At 35.3% G+C, this 27,797-nt stretch overlaps 1 protein-coding gene across 1 annotated transcript; it reads right to left on the reverse strand.

Moving 5' to 3' along the window:
- Positions 1 to 24,651: 24,651 nt before the first annotated feature.
- Positions 24,652 to 26,978, reverse strand: LOC144331535 (kunitz-type protease inhibitor 1-like). Its single transcript, XM_077949091.1, has 2 exons — positions 25,468 to 26,978; positions 24,652 to 25,430 (listed from the first exon to the last, which is right to left on the reverse strand). The coding sequence occupies exons 1-2, from the start codon at positions 26,961 to 26,963 to the stop codon at positions 25,337 to 25,339; spliced, it is 1,590 nt and encodes a 529-aa protein (XP_077805217.1). The 5' UTR covers positions 26,964 to 26,978; the 3' UTR covers positions 24,652 to 25,336.
- Between the last annotated feature and the right edge of the window lie 819 nt (positions 26,979 to 27,797).

A 27,797-nucleotide genomic window follows, 5' to 3' on the forward strand; every position in this document is an offset into this window, starting at 1 on the left:
CTAGATCTCGTATTTGACCTATATGCTCCCTCAGGTTTCTTCTTCTAAATTCTTATTACCTGTATCTAAGTAAATTCAAAAAAATAATTTGCCTGTCCGGGTGTGGTGGCACCTGTAATCTCAGCACTTTGGGAGGCCGAGGCGGGTGGGTCACGAGGTCAGGAGTTCAAGACCAGCCTGGCTAATACCGTGAAACCCCGTCTCTGCTAAAAATACAAAAATTAGCCGGGTGTGGTGGCCCATGCCTGTAGTCCCAGCTACTCAGGAAGCCGAGGCAGGAGAATAGCTTGAACTCAGGAGGCAGAGGTTGCAGTGAGCTGAGATCGTGCCACTGCACTCCAACCTGGGTAACAGAGCAATACTCTATCTAAAAAAAAAAAAAAAATCCTGCCACTATATATATACCAAAATAAATTGTATTATAATGTGAAAGTTTGCTTTCAAATACTCTCTAATCATCTTTAAACTGTCTGCGATTTTAGGAATTTAATATTTGAATAATGCAAATAGTTAAGTCAGCGCCTATTTCTATGACTGTTTCTGGTTCTATTTATTGTAGAAAAAGAAAGAAAAAGTAACTTTCCTTCACTGAATATCGCATCAAAAATTTGTGACCACAAAGGGCATTCAGTTTTGTTGCCATGGGAGCATCTGGCATCTACTCTGCTTGGAGAGTCCTGGGAATGGAAACTTCCAGCAGCGAAACGTGTTCCTTACAACATTTGGGCCTTGGTGGCTGTAATTTTAATGATGATCAGCTGTCATTTTTATACACAGAGTTTCATTATAAGATAGTGAACTTATTTTTTTTTGATAGTGAACTTTAAAGTACTAATAAGGTAGATTTATACGATGCCAAATCAGTAATTTAAAAACAATAAAACAGTTTTTTATCATTCGATTCCATTTTTATTGTAGTAAAAAAGAAATACGTAAATGCACTTGGTTATTTAGGTATATTCTGAGTGATTACTTATAAAGAAGAACTAAGTATTTAACTTTTATTTGGCTCTCTCTTGTTTGCCTCACATTATAGTATTTCAATTGTGGAGCAATATTTTTGAAGTGAGTTTTTCTATGTCTTTTTGGAATTCAAAGTTCTAGTGTGATATGTTTGGTTTTGATGGAACCGCTGTAGTTAGAGTTAGAGAGGTCAACACATGCAAAGCATGGGACCATGCACAATGACACAGATTCTCCTTGGTTTCTCTTAGTACATGTTTAATTTCTGTTAGAATAATTCTGCCATATTTTAAGTTGGAGGATTTAAGTACTCACAGGCATTTCTGCTTCTAGGAAGAACTTCTAGGCAGTGATTTAGCTTATTGTGAAACTGGAATAAAAATGCTTCTTCTGTGCTTAGCCTCTGCAGACTCCTTTGCATACATTCATGTATGCTTTTTGAGAAAATAAATTAATGAATCATCACTCTTTTACATCGAAACAATTGTAGTTTGGGTATAATGATTGTTAAAAGGAGGGAGAACTGAATTTCAGCCTTCTCTTCCTCCCTTTGCTGAAATTGTATGTATGGTGTACAAACTGCCTAGCTGTCGGCTGTTGTTCTGCTTCCAGTCTTGCTGCCTAATTGCCTTAGTATCTGATGTTTGCTCCTGGATATCCTTTATCAGTGATAGTGAATTTCCATCACACTTCTCAATGGCCAATGATCCCAAAGTTCTTCTTAACGGCTTGCATCAAAACATATATATGCTATTATATACACTTTACTAATTATATCTGGAATTTTAATGTATTTAAAAAGAAGGGTAAATGAAGCAAACTCATAGTCAGCTACCTAAACCTTTAGATTTCTTTCACTTATTTATTTTTTGCCTGGAGGGTCACTTTTACTAAAAGATTAGTGCCATTCTTTTCTTACTTATTCTCTTATTCATCTACTATCATAATGTGGTCTCACATTTATTCTAAATTCACTGGAAAACTTTAATTGGATTCAACAACATTTAAGAAGGTACTTGTACTGGCAGATTACCCTCAAGCTTTAGATCGAAACAACATAATAGTATGGAACAAGGAGGAAAAAACTTTGTTTCTTTAATTTTTTTCAAAATGTCTTTCCTTTAAAAGTTATTCAGGATGAATTTCCACTCTTTCATCTGATATGCTAATCTGAGTGTTCATTACAGAATATTGTTTATGTACCTTAAACTACTTGGGAAGCATTACACGACAGCTGTCTTCTTAATATCCTCACAGAAATTAGTTCTTCTATTTCAGGAAACTATCCCAGTGATCCCAATATGGCTCCCTATATAAATATGTAAATCTATTTCAGAATCACCCACAGACTGTGTATTATAGATGTCTGTGATTCAAAGTACTTGCGTGCTAAAATGTATATCTCTACACAATGATAATATGCAAATGGGTTTAACTTGATATGATTAAAGCAATTAAAACTAATGATGCAATAAAAGACAGGTAGATAGACACATATGCAAAACTTATTCACAGTAGTAAGCATTCTGCACTTAAATTTTTCTCAATAAAGTTAACACTTTTCATTAAAGAACTCGTGTGATTTACTAATTTAAATATCTATGTTATAAAATAAACATTTGCTTGTAATAAAGTTGATTTTTACCATTTATCACTAATCATTGACTAAGAAAATTCTTGCCTGCAACGAATGAAAGCAAAATTGTGGAAAAAATTAACAATGTCACAATTACCATTTTTGAATAATGGTTGAAGATATTATTGTGTATAATCATTTGTGTAAGTTATTACTACAATAAGCATAAATGCTCTGTTGTAAGTACAATTTTAAATTATTTAAATAAAAGAATATAACTTATGAAACAATACATGAAATCTTTCATTAATTAATAATTCCTATTTAGGTGGAAAAAGAAATATCCTCTATGTTAGCACTTTTATGGCTTTTTGTTGCAGTTGATCAGTATACATATTGCTAATCGTTCCTTTGTAGATTACATATTGTATATGTCAATAAAATGTGTAGAATACATATTGTAGATGTCAAAATTTATATGTCATTTAGAAATGACTATATCTGATTATACCTATGTATAAATTTCAGTTAAACTTTTGCTTCCTGATTAGGTTAGTTCTACATAAAATCCTTCACTTTGCAAACTTATAAGACCATTTAAAATCAACATTCTGACATATTACTTTAACGCTGCTCTGTGGTCATTTTAAAATGACATTTTAACATAGCAACCACAAATATAATATTGCTCAAATAAAATTATTAAAGCTCTTTATTGTGGTCCGTTTCCCATTTTTATCTTAAAATACACTTTAGTGATGAGTGTTATGAAACTACATTTTATGCATTTAAAAATAATGTAGAGTAATTGTTAGGATATTAAATTAATACTGTGGGTTTATTTAAATAAACAATATAATCAGTTACATTCAGGAAATAAAATTCATAAATAAAAATGTATCAGAAGAAATCGTGATTCCCAATGGATACAATTGCCATTTGTGATAGCTAAATTCAGTTGTAATTAATGCTTAACATTGTCAATGGTGAGATTTGAGAAAAATAAAAGTACAAGTGGTGTAATAGCACTGACATTTTGTGAAGAATTAGATTAATTTTTAGGTAAATAAGCTCGCATTTCTTCATAGGCATGGTAGAAGATAACATCACTATATCAATAATAGAAAGAAATAGTCCCCAAATTTTAGGTTTGAGAGGTTTTAAACCACTTAAAAATGGGAGAGAGCATTTTGATATAATTTAGTATAAGTTGAATTATCCTATTAATTTTCCCAAATCCAATTATTTCATTGGTTTTTAAAACTATAAAGAACAAACTCAAACAAATTTACAAGAAAAAAACAAACAACCCCATCAAAAAGTGGGCAAAGGATATGAACAGACATTTCTCAAAAGAAGACATTCATACAGCCAACAGACACATGAAAAAATGCTCATCATCACTGGCCATCAGAGAAATGCAAATCAAAACCACAATGAGATACCATCTCACACCAGTTAGAATGGCGATCATTAAAAAGTCAGGAAACAACAGGTGCTGGAGAGGATGTGGAGAAATAGGAACACTTTTACACTGTTGGTGGGATTGAAACTAGTTCAACCATTACGGAAAACAGTATGGCGATTCCTCAAGGATCTAGAACTAGATGTACGATATCTTTTGTTTAATCAAATATGCTCCTATAAGTATTTTATAATATGATTGATATTTCATATAATAATATCAATTATCAGTTAAATAGCAATGTATTCAAATTTCCACTAAAATTTGAATTCTAATACAATTAGAAAAAAAACTACACAAAAAAGATAAAATAATCTTGTACAAACATCCTTACTGGAACATTATCTAAATGTTTCACCTTAAAGAATACATCTATTTTCATCAAAAGATTAAACAACTCATGTAAAATGTGTCCCTTATGGATGTTTGAATCATTTTATAGAATATGTTCTTTAATTGTATTTGTCAATGTTAATTATTTTAATAGGAGAAGGAAAGACATAATACATCACAAAATTAGCATATACTTATATTTTTATCTTATTTATTGAGGTTTCCAATGTTAATATAGCTTTAATATGATAAGCTTTCATCAAGAACCAATGCAGCTATCATTATTTTAAAAGTATTTTTCTCATTAACAAGTACTATATGTATTTTATTTATTGAAAAGACTATCAAAAGTAGAGAAGTATAAATAAAATAATAGTAGTAATCTGTTTCCCAAATAGCCACTATTGCTTTTCGCCATATTTCTTTTAATGCTTTATTTTCTTTATGTATGTTTATTCTGTTAATTTATATCAAAATGCAATGTTAATACAATTTACCCCCTCACAAAAAGAAATATATTCCATAAACATCAAATATTTTGATATTGATCTCTTGGTTTTATGTGGTTTTATTAAATTTCTAGACTTTTATTTCAAGATGTATTTTTTTGGGGAAGAAAATGGTGCCTTCCTAACAGATAATTTGATGCAAAATATTTTAATAAGAGTAAAATTCTGACACTTTCAAGACTGTCCCTTATTTTTATATGATTTCTTTCTAAATTACATGCACATGAATTCTTAGATACTCACTATATAAAGATACAAAATATGGTACATACATGAGCTCTGAGCTACTTCACTATTTCTTCATCAATGGCAAATGCACAATACCTTAATATAGAGAAGAAAGAACAGGAGATTTCTTAGTATTCACTCTAAAGAAGTAATTAATTCAGTGTCCTATCTTGATCAGATTGCTTTCTCAGGAGCTACTAAAATATCTTTTATAGAAAAATTTTATATTAGATGTATCATAACACCATAACCTCTTCTTTACTTAGGCCTATGCAAATTTTAATGAAACTGCTTAGATAATGCAAAATATCCTACGTTTCATACGTTTTAGAATTTTGAATGGAACCTCAAATGATTTCATATTGAGTTTCAAGTTCCAGAGAAACAACATAATTTTTGTGATTCACTTTGTAATAAGAATCTTACTTTTTCCAGGTAAAATGGCAGGAATTTTGAGGATAAAATGCTAAGATAGTTTTTATTTGCACTTATTCCGCATTCGGTAACTTTTTCCTTCTGTCACTGCAAATGCAACTATAAAAAGCATTTAGAACATCTTCATCTGTCAAACAACCTATATGTACTAGATCAGCCCTTTTTAAACAGTGATTTGCATACAAATCGCCCAGGAATCTTGTTAAAATGCATTATTTGTACATCTAGGGTGGAGAACTGTGATTCCACTTTTCCATCAAACTCTTGTGATGCTGAGGCTGCCTGGACACAGAGAACTTTGAATATTAATTGTACCCAGCAAAGAGCTCCTCAATTGCTAGTCCTGACACGTTTATATCCTTCAAAACAATGTGTTTGTAAATTTGCCTATGTCCCTAAAGAAAATGAACTTAGAAACCAAAGGCAACTTAAGTAATTGTGTCTATAGACACAGTTATTTTACTGTCTGTAGATGGTATGGTATTTCCAGCGACCTCCACCCATTTCAACAGTTTGGTCAAAGCCTTCTGTTCTACAGAGAGTCCTCTATTTCACTCTTCTGCTGTGTTTTTCTGCTAAATGCAGAAAGAAAAATTGAGAGGAAGAAGACTTACAAATTTGAATTTCAGTGTTTCCACTTTTCACCCTTATTTTACAGTAGATTCATGAGTCCATAAATGAACATTTTGTTCTCCCCATTTTAACTTTTGTTCTCCTCTGATGTAAACTTTAATTGTTTAAGTACTCTGTCTAGTTTTATGACACTCTTTTCACTTTTACTTCAGTGTATGTCTTCACTCACACATTTTAGATTTGTTCAGTATAGAGTTTGTCCATAGTATATATCCCAAATAAGTATTGCTTTAGAAACAGTGTTTTACTTTAGTATGTGTTATAGCATACATTATTTGGAAGGATAGCTTATCTATTTATTTTTTTCTCATAATTTGGTTTGGAAGTATGCGTACTGCTTTCTTCATAATAAAAAGTAATTTTAACATATTATAGATACCATGTGCAGATTTATTTTAGTGAAGCCACAACTATGTTAGAAAGCCAGTCAACCTAGGCCGGGCGCGGTGGCTCAAACCTGTAATTCCAGCACTTTGGGAGGCCGAGGCGGGTGGATCACGAGATCAGGAGATCCAGACCATCCTGGCTAACATGGTGAAACCCCGTCTCTACTAAAAAATACAAAAGAACTAGCTGGGCGAAGTGGCGGGCACCTGTAGTCTGAGCTACGTGTGAGACTGAGGCAGGAGAATGGCGTAAACCCGGGAGGCAGAGCTTGCAGTGAGCCGAGATCCGGCCACTGCACTCCAGTCTGGGTGACAAAGCGAGACTCCGTCTCAAAAAAAAAAAAAAAAAAAAAAAAAGGCCAGTCAACCTAAATTTACTCAAGAATTCCGGAAGTAAATCTCTCATTATTAATGATTTCTTTCAGAGAAGCTATAATTTTACATAGATTTCTATTTTTATCTATGTTTAACTTAATTTCTACTAATTAAAAAATACTGGTTTCAAAGATTTATTTGCAGAAAAAATGCCAGTTTTTACTAAGCTATAATAATTGTAACAATAATGCTCTTTTGAACACCTCTGAACACTTGTTCATCACTTGGCACAGTGTGCTCTGAAGGACCTAGTTAACAATTCCTTAATAATTGAAAGAATAAAACTAATGAAGAACGAGAATACAGATTCTATTGTTACTGCCTGTTTTATCTTGCCTCATAAATCCGTTTAGGTTATGCTTTCTGATGTGTGTTATAATACACCAATTTACATGACAAATAGAGAAAAGAAAATGCAGAAATCTATATTAAAAGGGGTTGGAACTGCAATATCTACTTAAATTTTTCAGTGTATGGATTTGTGCAATAGTTTCAATACACAGTATGTGTATGTGTGTTTGTGTTTATATATTATACTACTTTATTTCTACTATGCATTCATTTATTTGTTTAGCATGAAGGAGAAAATAAAACAGGATAACTTATATGGAATGCAGTAAAGTATTTTCATGGGTGCCAATGATTGTGTTGTCACGCAGCAGTTAGAGTGATTCTCAAGGCCCGATATATCTTTATTTATTTATTTATTTTATTTATTTATTTATTTTGAGACGGAGTCTCGTTCTGTCGCCCAGGGTGAAGTGCAGTGGCCGGATCTCAGCTCACTGCAAGCTCCGCCTCCCGGGTTCACGCCATTTTCCTGCCTCAGCCTCCCGAGTAGCCGGGACTACAGGCGCCCGCCACCTCGCCCGGCTAGTTTTTTGTATTTTTTAGTAGAGACGGGGTTTCACCGTTTTAGCCAGGATGGTCTCGCTCTCCTGACCTCCTGATCCGCCCGTCTCGGCCTCCCAAAGTGCTGGGATTACAGGCTTGTGCCACCGCGCCCGGCCCCGATATATCTTTAAACCATCCAATGCAAGCCCATGAAATGACTACCATGCTAGTATTATCAAGTAAATCTATTAACTATAAAATTGTTAATCAGTTAATTATGTCATAACAGCAATGCTAACATGTTTTGATTAATTACCAATATATACAAGGCGTGGATCTAGTCTATATGAATATTAACTCTGAATTTTGTACTAATCTTATCGTTTTTTTTATGGATGAGAGACTAAGTAACTTGCCCAATGTCAAGGAATTAGAAAGTGGCAGAGCTGAGACAAAAAAACAGTCTGGCTACAGTGTTTTCTTAATCACTATGTTATGTTGCTTTCGACTGCTATCCTTCCATGTCCTAGGCACTCTGACACCTATTTTAAATGCAGTATATTACTAAGGTTCTCCATTTTCCAACTTTTATCCTTACATGTGGTAAAACTAACTTGTTTATTCTTGTGTAGCCAATGAAAAATAGAGCCAAGACTCAGACACAAAGCAGTCTGTGACTAAAACCCATTTGTCTCATTATGTACTACACTATCCACTCTCTGTGTTCAGTCGATATACTTTAGTTCCACATCAATGTGATATATTATAAATATTTAAATTTAACAAAGGTGAAACTGACCTTTCTAAAGATTTATGGGGTGAAAATATAATTAGATGAAAGACAGATTAGATAGATAAATATAGGAGAAAGAGAGAGAGAGATGCAAATAGCTCAAATGAAAATAAACCAAATAATGCTGGATTACTCACATTAAAACTAAGTAAAATCAACATATATAAAATATCATTCTTAGGGATGAAGATATAGTTTAGGTAATCCTGATAATCATATTTAAAGTTTGGAGGGTAATAGAGTAGGAAACAAATTTAAAACTAAGATGTTGAGTAGACTATTCTGTAGACAGCAGGCACACATGCTTAATTCAAACGATTACAGATTTTGGAGCTAAAATAAATCAGAGATATAGTTTCTTTTCAAAGTGTTACACATTTATTTATAAATGTATGATGGTTTGGTTTGGGGAATATTAATTATGACTGAATTAAAAGAAACAAGCACTATATCTGCCACCTTATCAAAAGGTCACATTAATTATATCGCCCTTATGGAGAGGAAATCAACATGTCCGTCAGATGGGCTTACAATTGTGCTGCAGGTAGAACATGAGGATTAAATCAGGTTTGTTTAGTGTCCCAAAGTAGCCCATTTACATTTAGCCCTTGTAAATGCAATTAACACAAATGAAACAATAAATCACACTTAGATTTATGAGTTTACTTTTTGGCAAAAGGCTAATTTGCTATTCTTTTATGTTTATAGTTACTAGTAAAATATTGTTAGTCATCGGATGTTGGTTAAGAATAGTTTTAAAAAGTCTTCATAAAATGGCTCCAGAAGAGTAAGGGTTTCATTGTGCCTGTAGAGATCTTTCATTTATCATTTCAATGTTTTACTAATTATGAACATAAATTGATTTTTGATAACCTTCTCTCACTCTTATATGCTCCACATTCTTGAGATCATAGCTTAAGAACTAATTATGAGAAAAGCTAGGACACAGGCCAGGGAAACTGTATGAATTTGAATATTTCTAATTAATATTAATATGTATTACTTGGATAAGTATATATCTTCTACCCACTTTTTTTACAAGTGAGTTCTATGTGCCTGGGAGCCAATTTCCTATTCAACATTCTTCTGCCATTAATACATTATTTTTCAGACAAGACACAATTATCCATTTGTTCATTTCACATAGTATAGTCTTTAAATACTTATTGGTGTTTTAAATTGAGAACAATGCCACAATTTATAACTATTTTTTAGTTTCTTTGGACAAATTGCTGACTGTGTACTTAAGTCATGGTCCCAGCAAAACAGATGGCACACACATTTTAGGATAATTTTAGGATTAAAAAAAAAACTATCATTTACACAATTAGAAGTAGATACAGGAAAATAATGAAAGATAACACAGTGGTAACAGGTTTTGTGTATCTTAGCCCCTAAAGATGACAGGGGTTGAATAGAGCGAAAAATAGTTTCAGAATGGAAAGTAGAGTCAATAGAAAGTCTTCCTTAAGAGGATCTGTGACTATCGGCTGGAACACAACCAATCCCAGTAACTTGGCGAGGAGGCAGTCAAGGGTTAAACATCCTCATCTCACCCTCCTCTTTCCTGCCAATGTTGGATTCCTTTGTGGCAGCACTTCTTAGAAAAAGTCAAGGCAGACCATTGATGTGTAATACACATATATCAGCTTCCTGGGGTAAATAACAGGGTAGAGAGTGGTCGAGAATTAATCTGAAGAGTTAAAATTAAGATGGTAATTTTAGAGACTGAATTTATAAATTTTTAATTGTCAGCTGGGATGAAATAGGACATAGAACTGGAAAAATCTGATATGTGCAAAGTGTGGAAACAGGCAAAGGTATATGCATTCTTAAAAAAAAAAAAAAGGAGTGAAAAACTAAGAAAGCTAAAATTTAAGAAGAAGTTTTAGACTCCCAAAGGATTGATATGTTCAGGAGAGAAGCAGTTTGGAAGCTCTGAGTAAGCAAGAGTAAAATGTAACATCAAGTCCACCAACTTGGAATCAGGGCTACAAAGGCAAACCTCTCTCAAGAGCATCAGTCCTCTGCCATACTACTGAGGAAACTTGTCAAGTTACTAAACAGCTCTAAGCCCATTTTTTTTTTCCTCATGTATAAATTAGTATCTAACAGGGTAAAGCCACAATTAGGCCTGAGACGTAAGAAGATGCAAATGAGAATTCTGAGTTTAATGTCCAAGTATAACAGCTAATCTTGATATATATATATATGTGTATATATATATATAATTTTAAGCTTATATTTCTTGTCTATATACCGGTCTAGACTATGGTCTTCCAATATCCATTGCAAATTGTAAAACCATATTATTATTTATCTCAAAATCTAATAATTACAGGGCATAGCTAATTTTCGCTTCCTTGTAATTAATTATATCCTAGATTAAAAGACATACAATTAGTTTCTGATTTATTAGAGATAATCTTCTCTATATGATATCTTGAACCCAATTATAACTGTGTTTTTATTCATAGTAAAATAATGTAATAATGTCTTTATTACTACAGTGAGCCATTCAACTTAAAGCATTCATTTCTCCCTTAGCCACATGGAAAATCTCTTAGATTAATTCCTGTAAATACTTGTTTAACTAAATTAAATTTTAAATATTTTATTTTTGATGAGATATACAAGCAGAGGAACTAAAAAATAATTCCTGGACAAAAGTGGCTTTTCCACCAGGGTCCCATTGAACCTGAAATAATTACCGCTAGAATAATTCCTAGGGGTTAAATTACTATCTTTTAGATAATCTTTTAACCTCAATATGTATTATTGAAGAATAGGTGCTCCATTTAGACACATTAATGCTAAATTGATAACGATGTGTCAATACCATTACCTAGTAGATCTTGCAATGTCATTACAAATGTCTTCTATTTTTGGACATGGAAAATATATGTCCAGCTTGAGGATGGTAATAGGAATTGATGTTTCACAGACTGGTGGCAACTGATAATACACCAACTTTTTATAAATAAAGACTCTGAATAAACAATATCGAAGCATATATAGTCACAACGTATTCTCTTTATCAGAAAAATATTATATAATGTATTGACCCTTAAGAGAGCAAGTGTCGTGAAAGCTGATTTTTTGATAAGGGGACTAGATTTTAATTGGTGCTTTTGCCTACATACTCAATATAACAATAATAACATTCAGACAAAAAAGCAGTACCACGTTTTTCAAAGAGGAATTCCACACTGAGATATGAACCAATCCTCATATTTGACTCCTGTTATTTGCAAAATATATTCTTGGATTTTACTGGGAACGGAATACTTGGAAGCTCACTACATTCTTTAAGAGAAAGTATTTTTTAACATACAATACTTTGTTTCCAGCAGCAAAACTCACTATTAGCTTTGACCTTGGGTCGTAATTTTTCAGTTTTTTGTGGAGAGGATGGTGATAGTATACTTGTGTTATTACTATATGAAATAAATGAATATACATTCTAATAGTAATAGCTATAACACTCACTATTTCAGTCAAGCCCTTTAAATAAATATATATTTAACTATATATTTTATAGATAGATATATTTTAGACAGTGAATTTATCAATTTCACTCTCTGTATAGCACTCATAGTTCTAATTAAGGAATAATTAGTATATAAAGAATAATCCAGATAATAAAAGCTAATATCTAGAGAGCACTCATCTATGAGAACTAAAAATAATAATCCAAGTCCCAATATGCCACTTTGGGTTTTCTGTTTAAAATGACATTCTCCTGGTAGCGCGCAAGCCAGGAAACTTCTGAGAGACCTAGCGCTCCACTCTGGACCTTGGTAGCCAGGTCCAGGCACTTCAATTAACTTCCAGAAGATGGCAGACCCTCCAGGAACACCACAGTGAGAAACTGATGTCTGACAACAGAGTGAGAGTTCAAATATTCCTTGTAGCAGACACTGTGAATGAAGCACTTGAGGTTGCCAAGAGACTAAAAGCAAAATAAATTGTTTTAATTAAAAGCCCAGATCTTAGCCGGAGGAAAAGGAAAGGGTGTCTTCAATTGTGGTTTGAAAGGAGGTATTCACTTAACAAAAGAACCTAAAGTTGTGGGAAAGCTGGCTAAACATGATTGGGTATGTTTGGGGCAATAAACCAAACTCCAAAAGAAGATGTGAAAGTTAATAAGCTGATGGTTACTGAAACCTTGGACACTTCCAGAAAAACTTACCTGGTGATTCTGATGGACAGGTCCTGCCATGGCCCCATGCTGGTGGGCAGGCCCCAGGGGCCATTGACATTGAGGAGGTGGATGCTTCAAACTCAGAATTTATTTTTAAGGAGCAAATTTTTCAAGGGATAAAGGACAGCTGAGTTCAGAGTTGAGCAGATGGCAGAAAATCTAGGCTTCCTTGGGTCTTTGAAAAATCAGGTTGCAGATCAAATTAAGAAACTGTATAATCTCTTCCTAAAAATTGATGCTACTCAGGTGATAGTGAATCCCTCTGGTGAAATTTGAGAAAGACAAGTTGTCTGCTTTAATGCCAACGTAAACTTTCATGACAATGCAGGATTCTGACAACAGGACATATCTGCTAGGGATGACAAATCGGAGAATGAGCCTGATATGGTTTGGTTCTGTGACTTCACCCAAATCTTATCTTAAATTGTGATCCCCACGTGTCAAGGAACGGACTTGGTGGGAGGTGATTGAATCGTGGGGGCGGGGGCTGCCCCATGCTGTTTTGTGATAGTGAGTGAGTTCTCACGAGATTTGATGACTTAAAAGTGTGGCACTTCCTCCTTCTTTCTCTCTCGCCACTATATAAGAAATGCCTTGCTTCCCCTTCACCTACTGACATGATTGTCAGTTTCCTGAGGCCTCCCCAGCTATGCAGAACTATAAACCTCTTTCCTTTCTGTCTTTTATAAATTACCCTGTCTCAGGTAATATACAGTAGCGTGAAAACGCACAAATACAGAGCTCACTGAATATGAAGATGCCAGACATGATCTAAAATACATAGGAATGGATGGGAACATTACCTGCTTTGTGAATGGTGCTGGATTAACCATGGCTACTTGTGATACCATTTTCCATAATAGTGGGAAGCCAGTCAACTTCTTGGAATCTTGGAAGTGTTGTAAAGGAAGCTCAAGTATATCGAGCATTCACATTGCTCACAGCTGATCCTAAGGTTGAAGTCATCCTTGTCAGTATTTTTGGTGGTGTCGTCCACTGTACTATCATTGCCAATGGGATCACCAAAGCCTTCCAGGCATTAGACTTAAAGGTTCCTTGGAAGGAACCAGTGTTCAAGAGGCCCAGAACATACTCGACAGTAGTCCAACAGTGAACTCCCCATTATATCAGCCCAAGAAGGCTGTGGCCAGCATGGCCAATAAGTGATGTCTTTGTCCTGATCGGTTGAAGAAAGCAAGCCATTTTTCCATAAAAAAATGGACATCTCTCATCACTGTGAAGGAAATTATCTCATTGGGAAATGAAGGAGATAAATATGAGCAAGAATCATTATCTGAAAAATATTTTTTTTGAAACAGAGTCTCACTGTGTTGCCCAGGCTGGAGTGCAGTCACGTGATCTTGGCTCACTGCAACCTCTGCCTCCCAAGTTCAAACCATTCTCCCCTCTCAGCCTTCTAAATAGCTGGCTCTACAGGCACATGCCACCACACCTGGCTAATTTTGTATTTTTAAAGTAGAGATGGAGTTTCACCATATTGGTGAGGCTGGTCTAGAACTCCTGACCTCAAGTGATCCACCCTCCTCAGCCTCCCAAACTGGTGGGATTACAGGTGTGAGCCACTGCACCTGGCCTGTCTGAAAAATCTTAAACCTGTATTTTCTAGAATAAGATATCTAGACAGCTGAAATCTGCTTTTACTTATAGCCTTTATAAAAATAATGTCCTGCATTCTCATACTTTTCTATTACGGTAAGCCTGCTCAATAAGCAGTGTTTTGCTGACTTTGGGGAGCAGTATATGTGGACAAATATTGGGTGCATATTCAGAATTTGAAATCAGGTCCTGGTTCACTTACAATAATCTTGGTGGACATCTAATCCTACATAATAAAAAAAAAAATCAGAGGCCATAAAAAATGCGAACAAGATACATTTAATGTATAAACTACCAAAAAGGCACAGCTAAGACATCCAAATGAAAAGCTATTATATACTGCAGCAGCTTTTACAAGTTTCTAATTCCAACATGTTTGAAAAATCTGTGAGTATTTCAAAGTATATTTTACTGTGGAATGTCTCCATTAATATACCATACATGTATTTCATCATTTTCCTTAATATTGAATATACTGTTTAGCTCACACTAGAAAGAAAGCCCTAACGATGCCATTGTTTTCCCCAAAGCTTCTCCAGCTATGTAACCTGCTAAATGTTTGACCCATCAACAACAGGAAACAGTTGTGAATATAACTTTTTCTACATGAATGCCAATCAGTTACTTAAGGGCAAGTTGATTGCATCAGTCATCTTTCTCCTTGAAGGAGGCACCAGCTTGCCTTCAATGCGATTAATACATATCCTTATATGGCCTGACCTTCTCTGACCACACCGTCTCAGCCAGAACTACTATCTGAAGACTCACAGGGTATCTAATTTATCAAATACAGTATCTCCCATTATATTATCTTGGCCGAAAGAACCCACTGCATAGTGAAGGATCGTATCAATGGGCACGTGACTGCAGGAACCACTAGTTTTAACATACATCACATCATTAGGAAGCTGCTGACCTAATGAAACATTGAGATGGCTACTTAAAGGCATAACTAGCACAGCAGGCAGGGATTGATTTCTGGCCTTATTAGAAGGATTTCCTAGTTTCAGTGTGTGAACTCACGGCCTTCTGGGGCACTATATCTCGGCTAGAAAAGATAGGTTCAGGAAGAAGAGGATAGAAGTAGAAGAGACATCATGCCATTCTCACAATTTTTTGGTCTGGAAAGATTGGATAAACTATTTCTGGTAGCATGGTGGTCATGAGAGTACTTGGAACAGAGGAAGAACATAAGGTTCTTCCTGAAGTTCTATCTGCTACCTGATTATTTGGACTTCTCATACTAACAGACCAGAAGTGTGTATTTATAGATTTTATAATGAAAAACTGGAAGTTACCAATGTAAAAACAGCAGTAATAGTTGTGTATGGTAGAAAATATCAAGCAAATAAAAAAGTAAAAACTTAATGAAACCATTGCTACTTTTATTTCAAAAGGCTAATCTTTCTGGAATAGAATGTTTATCATGTACATATTATAATGCATTATAAAATATTTATATATTTTAATATATTCTTTATTATATATTGCATATATATTATACTGTGTGTATATACATTATAATGTTTGTAATGTATATAAATATATAATGTAAAATTCAAAATAAAAATGGAGGAAATACTGGAAGAGATGGTTCCGCATAATGCAGACCGAATGGGAGTGAGTCCTCCTATATAAACCACTTAAAATCACATGGGAAGTCTTCCTCCCAGAATTAAAAATTCAAAATTCACTGACTCCCTATTTCTTATCTATAATATTGAAAATAACATAAAAATCTGACACCACACTCTGTTACTAAATCTGAAAATAACAAACATTCTTATTTACTGCTCATGGAAGTGGAAAAACATACAATCCTACAGAGGATTTGCCAAACAAACGATTGATGCATTTAGTCTTTCACAAAGTATTCACATCACTGGAACTGCACCTTCAACACACTTCTGCACAAATATAAAACTTTACACTCATTGTGTCATTGTTGCTATAAGCAAAAAAAAATTAAACAAAAATGTCTCTAGAGATAAAATTTATTAAATAAATTACAGTTCCTGCACTCAACCCAGGAGCAAGTGGTCATTAAAAATGAAGCGGATGTCTCTAGAATTATAGGGAACGATCTCTAGAATATATTGTCAAGCGAAAAAAGCAAAATGCATAAGAGTGTATATGATTATATAATATGTACACCGAAAAATACAGATTTGTCTATTATAATTACCAAAAGAATGTTGAAAAAAAGTATCCACAAACTATAAAAGTTGGTTTCACATAAGGAGAGAACATTGTTGAGAGAGTAGGAAAAGTTGTGGTACTTTTCTGAGTACAGCAATTTTATGCAGTCTTGGTTCTGCATATGTAAATGTTTACACATTCAAAATAAACTTAAATAGAAAGAATGAACAGTCTTAAAATTGTAAGCAATTTACAATGAATAAATTTAACTCTGTTTAAATTAGTACTACAGCTGCCCACAATTAGTAGTATAACTGCCTGAAGAAAAATATTTGGTATGATTAAAGGTTAAAACAAATAATTCTAGTGTTATTAAGAAATCACACTTTTAAGGTAAAAGGGAAAAAAGATGCAAATATAAAATCAAATAAACTACACATAACTTCTGAAGATTACATTTGAATTTGAAGTATAAATTGATGCATTATTTTTACAATGTATTTTTTTGCCCTGGTGACTGAAAGATGCAGTGTAACTCTGCAACTTGATACAATGAGACTCCAGTTGGGTCACACTCCAAGAACTCATAGGCTTACTTCTAAATGCTATTTCTGCTGAAAGAAACTGAGAACCTTGGTAAATGGCTGGTTTTACTACTGGAAAAGGGAAAATATAAAGTAGCCTGCCACATGGCAGAGATTATTGGAAGCATGTGTAAAAAAAGAATACAGAAGATAACTTGACAAGATTTCCACTGACCACATTTGTGGCAATTTTGACAATTTGTGACAACTCTTCTAGCAATACAATAAATGCCTACTATTAACTCTAAAGTGTTAGTTAAATTGAATCTGTGTGTCCATAGAGATATGTGTGTGTGCGTGTGTGTGCGAGAGAGAGAGAGACAGAAAGAGATTTAAATTGAAATAAACCCATTTCCTCACTTTGAAAATTGACAGTTGTAAATGAAATAATTAAACAGGAGGACTTTCTATTTTTTAAAGAATTCAAATTCAATTACAGTTGAGGAAATAAAGTATTATCAGCTAATAAAATGTAAAATATAATAAAATATAGAAAATAAATTCGCAAGTACAAAAAAGTAATTTATTCAAGTGATAATCACCAATAATATGCTAAAACCACTGAATAAAATGTTCTCAGCTAACATGATATTTGAAAGATGACAAAGTATTAGCAGACATTATTTATCAATCACAAGAGAAAATCATATCTTCGTAATGAAGGGATCTGGGAGAAACCAAACTAACAAAGCATTCAACATTTTGTATATTTAAACATTGGCTAAGGGGACACTATAACCTGCTGAGGTGATGTGACGTGAACCACAGCGCATCACCTCCAAAAGATTCTTGACAAAATGTTTAATCTAGATATAATTCAGCATTTAGACCAAACTTCCAGTTTAAGAAATAATACAAACTGTGGGAGACTTGATAAAGGCTGACTATCCAATGATGACGATGAAAAAATTAATGGAAACTCTAATTAGAATAAAATAAATACCATAATAACAAAATGCAATGTGTGTAGCTAGATAGCTAACACACATACCAAAATGATAATAGCTGCTAAGTCTTAATGCTTAGGATATCGGGATGGGGGGTAATGTTCTATTCTTTCCAATTTGAACAATGTTATGAATTTTATTTTTAAAAGTTGGAAAATTATAATTTCAAAACTCTTAAAACTGCTACAGATGAACTGTATTTTTAAAGCAAACTATAGCACTTTTATATTTTTTAATTAAGTTTTAATTCACATGCAGTTCACTCTTTTTGGCATATAATCCAGCAAAATTGACAAATGCATACAGTCACGCAATCAACAGCACAACCGAAATGTAGACTTGTTCTCCAAAATTCCCTGTGGCTCCTTGTTAGTCAGGTCCTTTCCCTATATCCAAATACTGGCAACCATTGATCCTTTTTCGGAAACCATAGTTTTGTTTTGCAAGAATATCAAATAAATGGAAACATACAACATGTACCTTCTGAGTCTTTTAAATAAAAGATCATGTCCAAATCAAGTTATCTCTTTATTAAATCTTTCTCATTTATTATTCGTTATTATTTTTTTCTGATTTTTATTTCTAACTAAATGATTTACAATAACGCTAACATCAGAAATGGTTTAATGTAGCACTCGCAATAACAAAAAGCGTTCAGCTGACATTAAAGAGTGATAATATAGTACTTTCAGTGTAGAAATTATTGATCAGGATTTTCATATTGTGTATAATCTAAAATTGGGGAGATAGTGAATCTCACTGTGGATCTGCGTAGCATGTAAGTCTCTGACTGAAATAAATGAAATATTACATAATAGGAAAACAGACATAAGTTAGTCATTTGGTAATTAAATCATTTTACAGCTTAGAGTTGAAATATGTTTTCTCAAAAATTCAAATCAACAAGAGGCATTGTCTAGAGAAAAAAATTACTTTAAATCAAGAATTTCACTTTAAAACGAACCTATGCAACTACAATTGAAATTTGCAACTACAATTAAAAATGTATTATTGAAAATAAAAACTAAGGACATGATAGAATTTAATAGCTTTTAGATAAAATATGGGTGATTTAACATCTTTAACTTTTCTAAACTTCATGTTTTGATTCTAGTTATAACTAAAACTAGTGTTCCATAGAATCAAAATATTCACACGTTTCTCTCAATTCTCTGAGATTTTTTAGACATTTTAGTCAGGAGATCAGAGGAGACCCAAACAATTTTGAGGAAATATGGACACTATTCTCAGAATTTCTCTGTTTCCTATTTTTATGCTCCTTATCTAAAAAGCCTAAATTTTTCATCACTTGGATTATTTTATTCACTTGTCCAGCATTGTTTTCTAAACTGAAGCTATTGATTATGTGTATATCTAGAAGTTGATGGAACACTAGGACAGTGATCCAACGACTGAAACGTCAGTAAATAGAGCTTAGTGATTCCAAAGTCACAGAAAGCACATTAAACCTAATTTGCAGAATGAGACTGTAAAAGTGTTTAAGTTTGGCCACAAAAAGTGATAGGATCCCAGTCATGTTTCAGTAGAATTAATTTATTGAATACAGAGGTGATGATTGGGACAGCTGTGAGGGAAGAGAGAAGGAGCACAGGAAGGAGAAAAGAAAGAAGAAGGTCAACTTTCTATATAGCAGTAACTATAAGAAATTTGAATGGTTTATTCAACAAAATCCTCACAATAATTTTTTTTTTTTTTTTTCTTGAGACGAGTCTCACTCTGTCACCCAGGCTGGAGTGCAGTGCAGTGACTCAATCTCAGTTCACTGCAACCTCTGTCTCCCAGGTTCAAGTGATTCTACTGCTTCAGACTCCCCAGTAGCTGAGATTGCAGGCCTGCACAACCATGCCCAGCTAATTGTTTAAATTTTTAAGAGAGACAAGGCTTTCACCATGTTGGCCAGGCTGGTTTCAAACTCCTGACCTCAAGTGATCTGCATGTCTTGGCCTCCCAAAGTGCTGGGATTACAGGCGTGAGCTGCTGTTCCCAGTCCTCACAATAATCTTATAAAGAAAGCATAGCCAAGTGATTGAAAGCTTGGCCTCTGAACATTACTGCCTTGTTTAAGTCCCTGACTTAATTGTTTTGCTGTGTTAATTTGGGAAACTTACTTAACCTCCCTGGGATAGTCTCCTCACCCATTTAGTGAGGATACATTTAATAGCTTTTAGATAAATTATTGATGATTTTATAATTCTTTATCTCAATTCCAAAATCCAAACAAATCTGAACACCAAATCCTTTATCTACAATTCCAAGCAAACCTGAAACAACTAAACTTAAACCCAAGAATCTTTCACACTCACTTGGCAGCAAAATGAGACCTAATCTGAATTCATTTGGTGGCAAGACCTGGCCTGAATTAACATGAGACGCTTTAGAATCTTAATTTGTGTCACTTAGTGTGACATTCTGTGTTTCACTGCAGAAATATTAATATAATTGCTAGTATTTGTTCCAGGTTTAAAGACACAGAAATGAATTAAATCACTTATGCTAATTTCCAAGGATTGAGATTTCTTTAAAATAGTCTTTCTTCCTAGAGATTCATAAAAATTCATGTAATTTAAGCATTATTCAAAAATGAAATGTGGAATAAAATTACCATAGAGTCTATGGTTGGTTTGGAAAGTAGTATGTGAAACTAAAACTAAATGGCACTAATGTTGCTTGATTTTATTTACATTGTTGTTCTTATTTATTTATGTACTTATTTTTATTAAGTAATAAATAAATACATGTCTACTTAATGTGTGTGTGTGTGTGTGTGTGTGTGTGTGTAGCATAATGTTAATTTTCCTGAATGTGTTTGTGTGTGTATTTATTTATGTGTTTGGTCATTTTTATATCTGGGAAGTGAACAGGCTACATTTAAGGAGCTAAATCTTGAGAAGATTTATCAAGGAAATGTTAATTCAGAGATTTAATGTGATAAGTATTAAAAGATGTACAATTTCAATGTAACTATTTTTGAACATTATATTAAACTATCTATTATTAATTATTTTCCCACAATGTTGTGTGTTGATATTTTCATTATGATGCTGCTATGTCTCATTACTAGGTACCAGTTTCTTTGCAAATCACATGAATGGAGCTAAAGCCAGGTAAATGGCTTAAAACCACCTGCATTTTTATGTGAGAAAATTATTGACATATTAAAATAGAAATCCTTAATTCCAACAGTAGTGCAATATAAACATTTTGTATCCAAATGCTTCAATCATGAAAAGTTCCCCATACTAAACTAGAAGTATTATTTTTAATTTAATGCAGATAACTGGATTTTGGATAGCTTCTTTAATTTTAGATTTATTCTTTGTCTCCAACTTCCAGTGTTTTCGTATCACTCCCTGTCAGAAAATATGTCTTAGGATTTTTTGCAATCGATTTTTTTCTTTATACAGACACAGTTAAAATATGTATGTACACTTTTGAAAACTTTTAAAACAAAATATTGTTCTATATTTTTGTTGATTTTATCAGTTGTCAAATGATTTTGAATTTTAGAGTGTGCTAATGAAATAATTAACTATTCCCAGAATCATAATATCAAGTGGTGGTTTTGTTTTTGAATGGGATCTACAAATATATATGTCATGAATTCTGCACAAAATAGGTAATAAATATGTAAATCCAGATGTTAATTCAATAGAAAAATAGCAAGAATACACTGTAAATGTATTGTATCTTGTAATGTATAATGTAATATAATATGAAGTATCCACTGCCTCATTCTAATTTCAAACTTTTAATCATAGTTTCTAAGTACTGGTAATATCTGAATGAGACTAGTATTTTGGTATAAACACAATGTAGTAAAAGTATTGTTTTGTGATTTTTATCTTCAATTCATGTTAAATATAACGTGATTTCCTGCTTTGTTCTCTTTACATTTCAGTAGTAATTAAGCCTGAAGAGTCTACTAGTATTCCTCTTAAAATAAGATGAATATTAAGTCCCTAATTGATTAACAAAATGCTTCAAAGGAAAGCACTGAGTAAACCTTTTTAAAACATTTATTCAGAAAAAAATGAAGAATTCAATATTTATAGTTAAAAAATTCCACATATATTTAAAAAGAAATTTTCTTAGGCCAGAAGTTCGAGGTCATTTAACTTTGCCAAGTTCTGGAATTTTATTCTCAAACATACTTGAAACTAACTCAGATAACTTAGAGTGTCCATCAAATTTTTACAAGAGACATGAGTTGAAATTACCTGTCATAATAATGGGTATTTATCAAAATGAATTTGGATAGCTTCTTTAATTTTAGATTTATTCTTTGTCTCCAACTTCCAGTGTTTCTGCATTACTCCCTATCAGATTTCTCTCACTTCTATTTTTGAGAGCATGTAGTTTTGTCATCATCTAATGTGAGAGTATTATTAGTCTCCCCAGAAGATTTTTTTTCCTCTGGAAAATTATGACATTTAAAAAAAATATCAGATTTCAATATCTCTCTAATAATAGGAATTCTAAAATAGAAACTAGGAATTGCAATACCTATTTCTTGGTGTGCTGGATATTTTCTTTGATCTCTTTATCCTTTTTCATCCAGTCTGTGACCTGAGGCACTGATCTTTATGCAAGGTGTCATTAAGCTTTCTGCTCTCTTATTCTTACTAAATTCAGTTCACCACAAGAACCAAGAGGAGACCAGAAATGGGAAGAGAGTGAAGCCAGGACATTAATACTAGGACTTTTCCCTACCTTTTGCTATGAGTTACCGATGTCTCTCTACGGGAGGCGAGATTGCTTTTGAGATAGCCTCTTCAGGTTATGTGACCACTCCCTTGATCTCCCTCTGCTCCCTGGTATTGCAAAGGCTAAGTACTTTGTTGCTGTTTGTCAGTTTTCCCTTTCCTTATGCACAACTTTGGAAATCGTCCATTTATTCAACTTTCTTTTATCAATTACCCTACTTTTATGTGCAAACTTTTCCAGATGAAACTTTACTATTGCAACTACTTAACCCGTGATGGGTTGTTAAAAACAAAGCTACAAAACAAGCTACAAAAACAAGCTAAGTTCATATCCACAAGAGTTAATCTTACATTCTAAACTAAAAATATTTTAAAATATATACATAATCTTAATATTTTAGGTTGAGAAACAATTCCAGGCTATAAATATACATCATCAAAAGTAGATCTAGCTTTTTTTTTTTTTTTTTCTTTTTTTGGAGCAAGTTGCCCCGTCATAGCATGTGTTTGGAATATTCTGTTTTGTCTCCCAAATCTAATCACCTTTCTTTATCTTCCTGTGTGTCCTGTACCTGATGTTGTCTCAATGTTCCATTTGAGTTCCCTTGCTCTCTGCTTCTAGCAGATGTTGGTCAATGGCTAGCATCAACAGCCGATAAGAATAAAGTAAAAAAATACTTAGGGATGTTTATTCTGGATGCTCCTTCCCTGTAGTTTTTCAGTGCTAAGGAGGGTTAAAAGTTTCCCAGTATTGTGAGATGCTGGATGCTTCAGCATCCTTTGATGTTTTCCTTACCCCTACCCACACTTTAGTAACCATCTTTTCCATAAATGCTATTCAGTTACCAATTGGTGTTTGTTATCACTTTCCTGCCGGGATTTTGAACAAGTTAGCATCTGATTCATCTACAAATTAATTTTTTAAAAAATATCATGTTTGCATCATAAAATAATGTAATAGTTTTCCTTTTTTATAGTAGGGGAGTAGAAAATTTTAAACTTATGAAATGGACACTTTTTGTATTCCATGGTCATAAAAACAATCTAAAAATTTTATTTTTACCCCCAAATTGCCTTAAATCTAAAATGCAACACATAATATTTCAAAAACAACAATTAAAGTATAAGCCAACGTGAACACAAACAGAGGATTCCTATCAAGGGAGTTGAGAGTTAGGATGATTGTATGTTCAGTATATGCAGAGATGTTTCATTTTACACAGTATCAAAATTAAATTCACAACAGTTTCCCTGTTCACTATATAATATACCCCACAAAGACAGTTAGTTTTATGGTCATTGTAATAATATGACAGTATTATTTTAATATATTAGAAAACATGATATATATTGTGTATTATTTAGAGCAATTTTAGGCTAAGGTAATTGTTGAAGTCAGAAGTTGGATTCATTCATCTTTCAAAGCTATCAAGAAAGTTGTTTTAGATTACATATAAGTTCTCCCCCAATATGGGTGAGTCTGTAATTCAGGGTGAATGTTCTACAAAGATATAAGGCAATATACTTATTATGTTAAATTTTCTTTTTTTGAAAAACAATTATGTACCCTTTTGTGGCATGCAATAAATTATGATAGATGCTAAAGTTAATTTAAAAAAGATGTAGATTTTAATGAAAAATGGATGTGTCTGTAATAAAACTTCTGAGGGTACACTAAATTTGGCATATGTTTAATAAATATAATATTGGGTTTGATATATTTCTAATTTTAGAACATCAAATGATTTAAAAACCTAGACCAGCTTAAAAAGTTATAAACTTCAACACTCCTATATATGAACTTTTATCTTTTATATAAACTAAAAAAATAAAAATTAAAAACACCCTACCTATATAAATGTTTGTCAGTTTCTTCTCCCCTTGTAGAGATGATGTTTTAGTGATTTTTTTTTTTTCCCCCACAAACCACTTTTATTACCCTGTGGGTGGGCTGGACTGTGATGTTGGAGAACCTGGGGGTGGGGGCTGCGGGATGCAGCTGAGCCTCTCCTGGCTCTGTCTGCCAGTCTAGGCCAGGTTGGGGCTGGTCAAGGGCAGGGAGCCCAATCTTGGGGGAAGAGGAAGAGAGGATGGAGAGGCCAAACAGGCCTCTTCCCCACCTCTTCACCCATGCCACAGCATTAAATAAACAAAAAGCAACTCTTTACAGCACAAACTACACAGGGAAGTCCTTCCTCCCAGCCCTGGGCGCATAGCGTGGAAGAGGAGCTCCGGAGGACGGGGTTGGGGCCTCCAGGGTCTGATACCACCCCAAGCCTCTTCCTAGCGCCATGGGGTAGGGACAGGCAGCTTTGAACAGAGGAAACAAAACTCCAACTTCCTCCAAACTCCTATGCAGGCAGGTCCGTCTAGTCTGGTACTTCTGGTCCAAGGGTTTTCTGCTCCTTCCAAACCCTTCCTCAGGATCTGAGCTTAGCTGAGACTTCTCCAAGAGGAGCTGGAGCCCTGGTCTCTGAGGCACAGTGGGCCTGGGAAACAGGCAAGAGTCTGGTTCCAAAGTTTTTCCCAGCCCAGCCCTCTGCCTTGGCAAGCAGGAAGCAGGGCCCAGTGAGAGCCGGCAAGACCCAGGCTCAGAGGGGCTGGGTGGTGTGGTTATAGACCAGGTGCTCCGTGTCCTCAGTAGTGGAAACAGTGGAGCTAGCAGTGGTGGGTGGTGGGTGGTGGGTGGTGGTGGTGGGTGGTGGGTGGTGGGTGGTGGTGGTGGTGGCTGTGGAAGCCCTTTCTCTGGTTCTTGAAGAAGCAGTAAGCTAGGATGGATAGCACCACCACAATGCAGATGACCAGGAACACTGCGACAGCCATCTCCACAGAGCCTGTGCTGGGAATGGGGTTTTCCCACCTCAAGCCAAACACATCCTTCTTGGAGATGCCGCCACAAGACTCAAGGCACTGCTGCTCTTCCTCAAAGTTGTTCTTGTTGCCACAACAACCGCCATAGGTAAAGCGGGCACAGTGTTCGCTGAAGGCGTTGTAGTACCAGCGCGGGATGCTCTCCTTGCAGAGTCCTGTTTCTGCCAGGTCCACGCAGTGCCCTTTGTCACTGGGGAAATGGATGCGCTGGAGCTCGTCAAAGCCACTCGAGTATTTTTCACAGGTGGCCTCGTCGGAGGCGTCGGGGCAGTTGGAGGTGTCATCACACTCCAGGAAACTGTCGATGCAGCAGCCATTGCTGCAGCGGAACTGGGTGGGCTGACAGGTGCCAGAGCACACTGGATGGTGCCTTTCCGTGGAGGGGCCCTGGGGAAAAGTCGCCTGAGCCCCAGAGCTGCCTCTCAAAGGCCCTCCTTGCACACCCCGACAGGCTAGAATGCACTCTTGTTCCCGAAGGTAGTTGTTCTTGTTGCCCAAGCAGCCTCCATAAACGAAACTCTTGCAGATCTGCTCCATGGGGTCATAGTACCAGCGTGGGAAGGAGCCCCGGCAGCGGCCCACCTTGTTGGGTGCGAGGCAGTAGTCTTCTGTCTGCTTGGTGGACAGCACAGTGACTGTGACGTTGGCCGTGTCCTCTGGGTGGTCTGAGCTAGTCACTGTCAGCTGGAACAGGTAAGTGCCTTCCTTGAGTCCCCACAGTTCCACCTGTTTTGGGTCTTTCCTCTCTACCCTGACGTCCGTGTCACCCCGCAGCAGGCGCCAATCTGTGTTTTCCATATCCTTCAGCACCAGGGGTTCCTGGGGTTGTACCTTCAAGTCTATGCCCACCCAGGTCTTGGGGATTCCAGACCCTCCAAAGCCCTGGGTCTGCAGCTGGCGGTAGGAGCGGTATACTTCCCTCGTTAGGTAGTTGATGAAGCCCTCCCTGGGCGCAAACTTGCACACGAAGTTCTGCTCGTAGAGGCAGTTGATGAGGAAGCAGGGGGCAATGGCGTCCTCCCCGCGGTCGGGCTGCAGCTCCACCAGCGCTAAGTTGCAGTTCTGGATGGTGCAGCAGGCGCGCACACAGTCCCAGCCCCGGCGCACGCTGGGGGGCTCTAGGAAGGTGGCTCCGTTGCTGACCGAGGCATTGGTGTCCAGCACGAAGGCAGGCACCCCAGCGGTAAAGAGGTTCAGGCAGTCGGCTCCCGCGGGCAGCCCCGGGGGCGCGGGCGGCGGCCCGGCCTGGGTGCCCTGGAGGCCCAGCGTGCACAGAAGCCACAAGGCGACGGCAGGGATGCGGGCCGGGGCGAGGCGGGTGCCGGCCATAGTCCTCGCAGGGGCCATCGCCTTCCTCTCCAGGGGGATCACCTTCAGAGCGTGGGCCTCTGGGTTCCCAGGGTGCTGGTGACCTGAGAGAAGGGAGGGGACAGAGGAGGAGACACATCTGATCAGCCGGGGAGACTTCGGAGGAGTGATTCTGCTTAGAGAAATATTTTGAATTTTCCAACAGTTATTTTAGTAGCCCTTGGGAGTCTAATCTGATTGGAGGAGGCTCAGCATTCCTTGTGTAATTTAAGAATAATTGTGACAAGTACTCTTTGACACATTATATTTAGTAAATGCCTTAAAATATTTGAAAGGTGTCAAAATATATCAGTCTATTCAAATACAAAACTCTGTCAAAGACTAAGAATGTAACAATGTGATGTAGTTCTTGAAGTTATAGAACAAATGGCTTTCACATGTTCATTTTTAAAATCAGTAGGAGTGTATCTTTAAATGCAATTCATTAATACATTCTTAAAATTAAATGCTGCTATCGTCCTATGTGAAAAAGATATTTCATTTCTTGTAAGTTTTTTCTCCCTTTCACTTTAGATGCATGAAATTAGTAATGACATTTATAATGCATTAAAAAGCCTTGGTCTTTAGAAAGACCTATATCCATTCTATGTTAAAGTAAAATAGTTCAAAATTAGATGAAAGCATCTAATTTCATTCTTTATATGGAGAAGTGTGCTGGTTTTCTATTTGTTGCTTCTAAGCTCCAAATTTGTTCTTTTTACCCACTCTGTTAAAAAGGAAAGTAGCTTTTTAAAAACAAAAATTTTGACAACTGACAATGAAACTGTGTCAGTGGAGGGTACTAGAGATATTAAAGCCTATTGAAAAAAGAAG

Source organism: Macaca mulatta, chromosome 10 (assembly GCF_049350105.2).
Source record: "Macaca mulatta isolate MMU2019108-1 chromosome 10, T2T-MMU8v2.0, whole genome shotgun sequence".
Taxonomy (NCBI): domain Eukaryota; kingdom Metazoa; phylum Chordata; class Mammalia; order Primates; family Cercopithecidae; genus Macaca; species Macaca mulatta.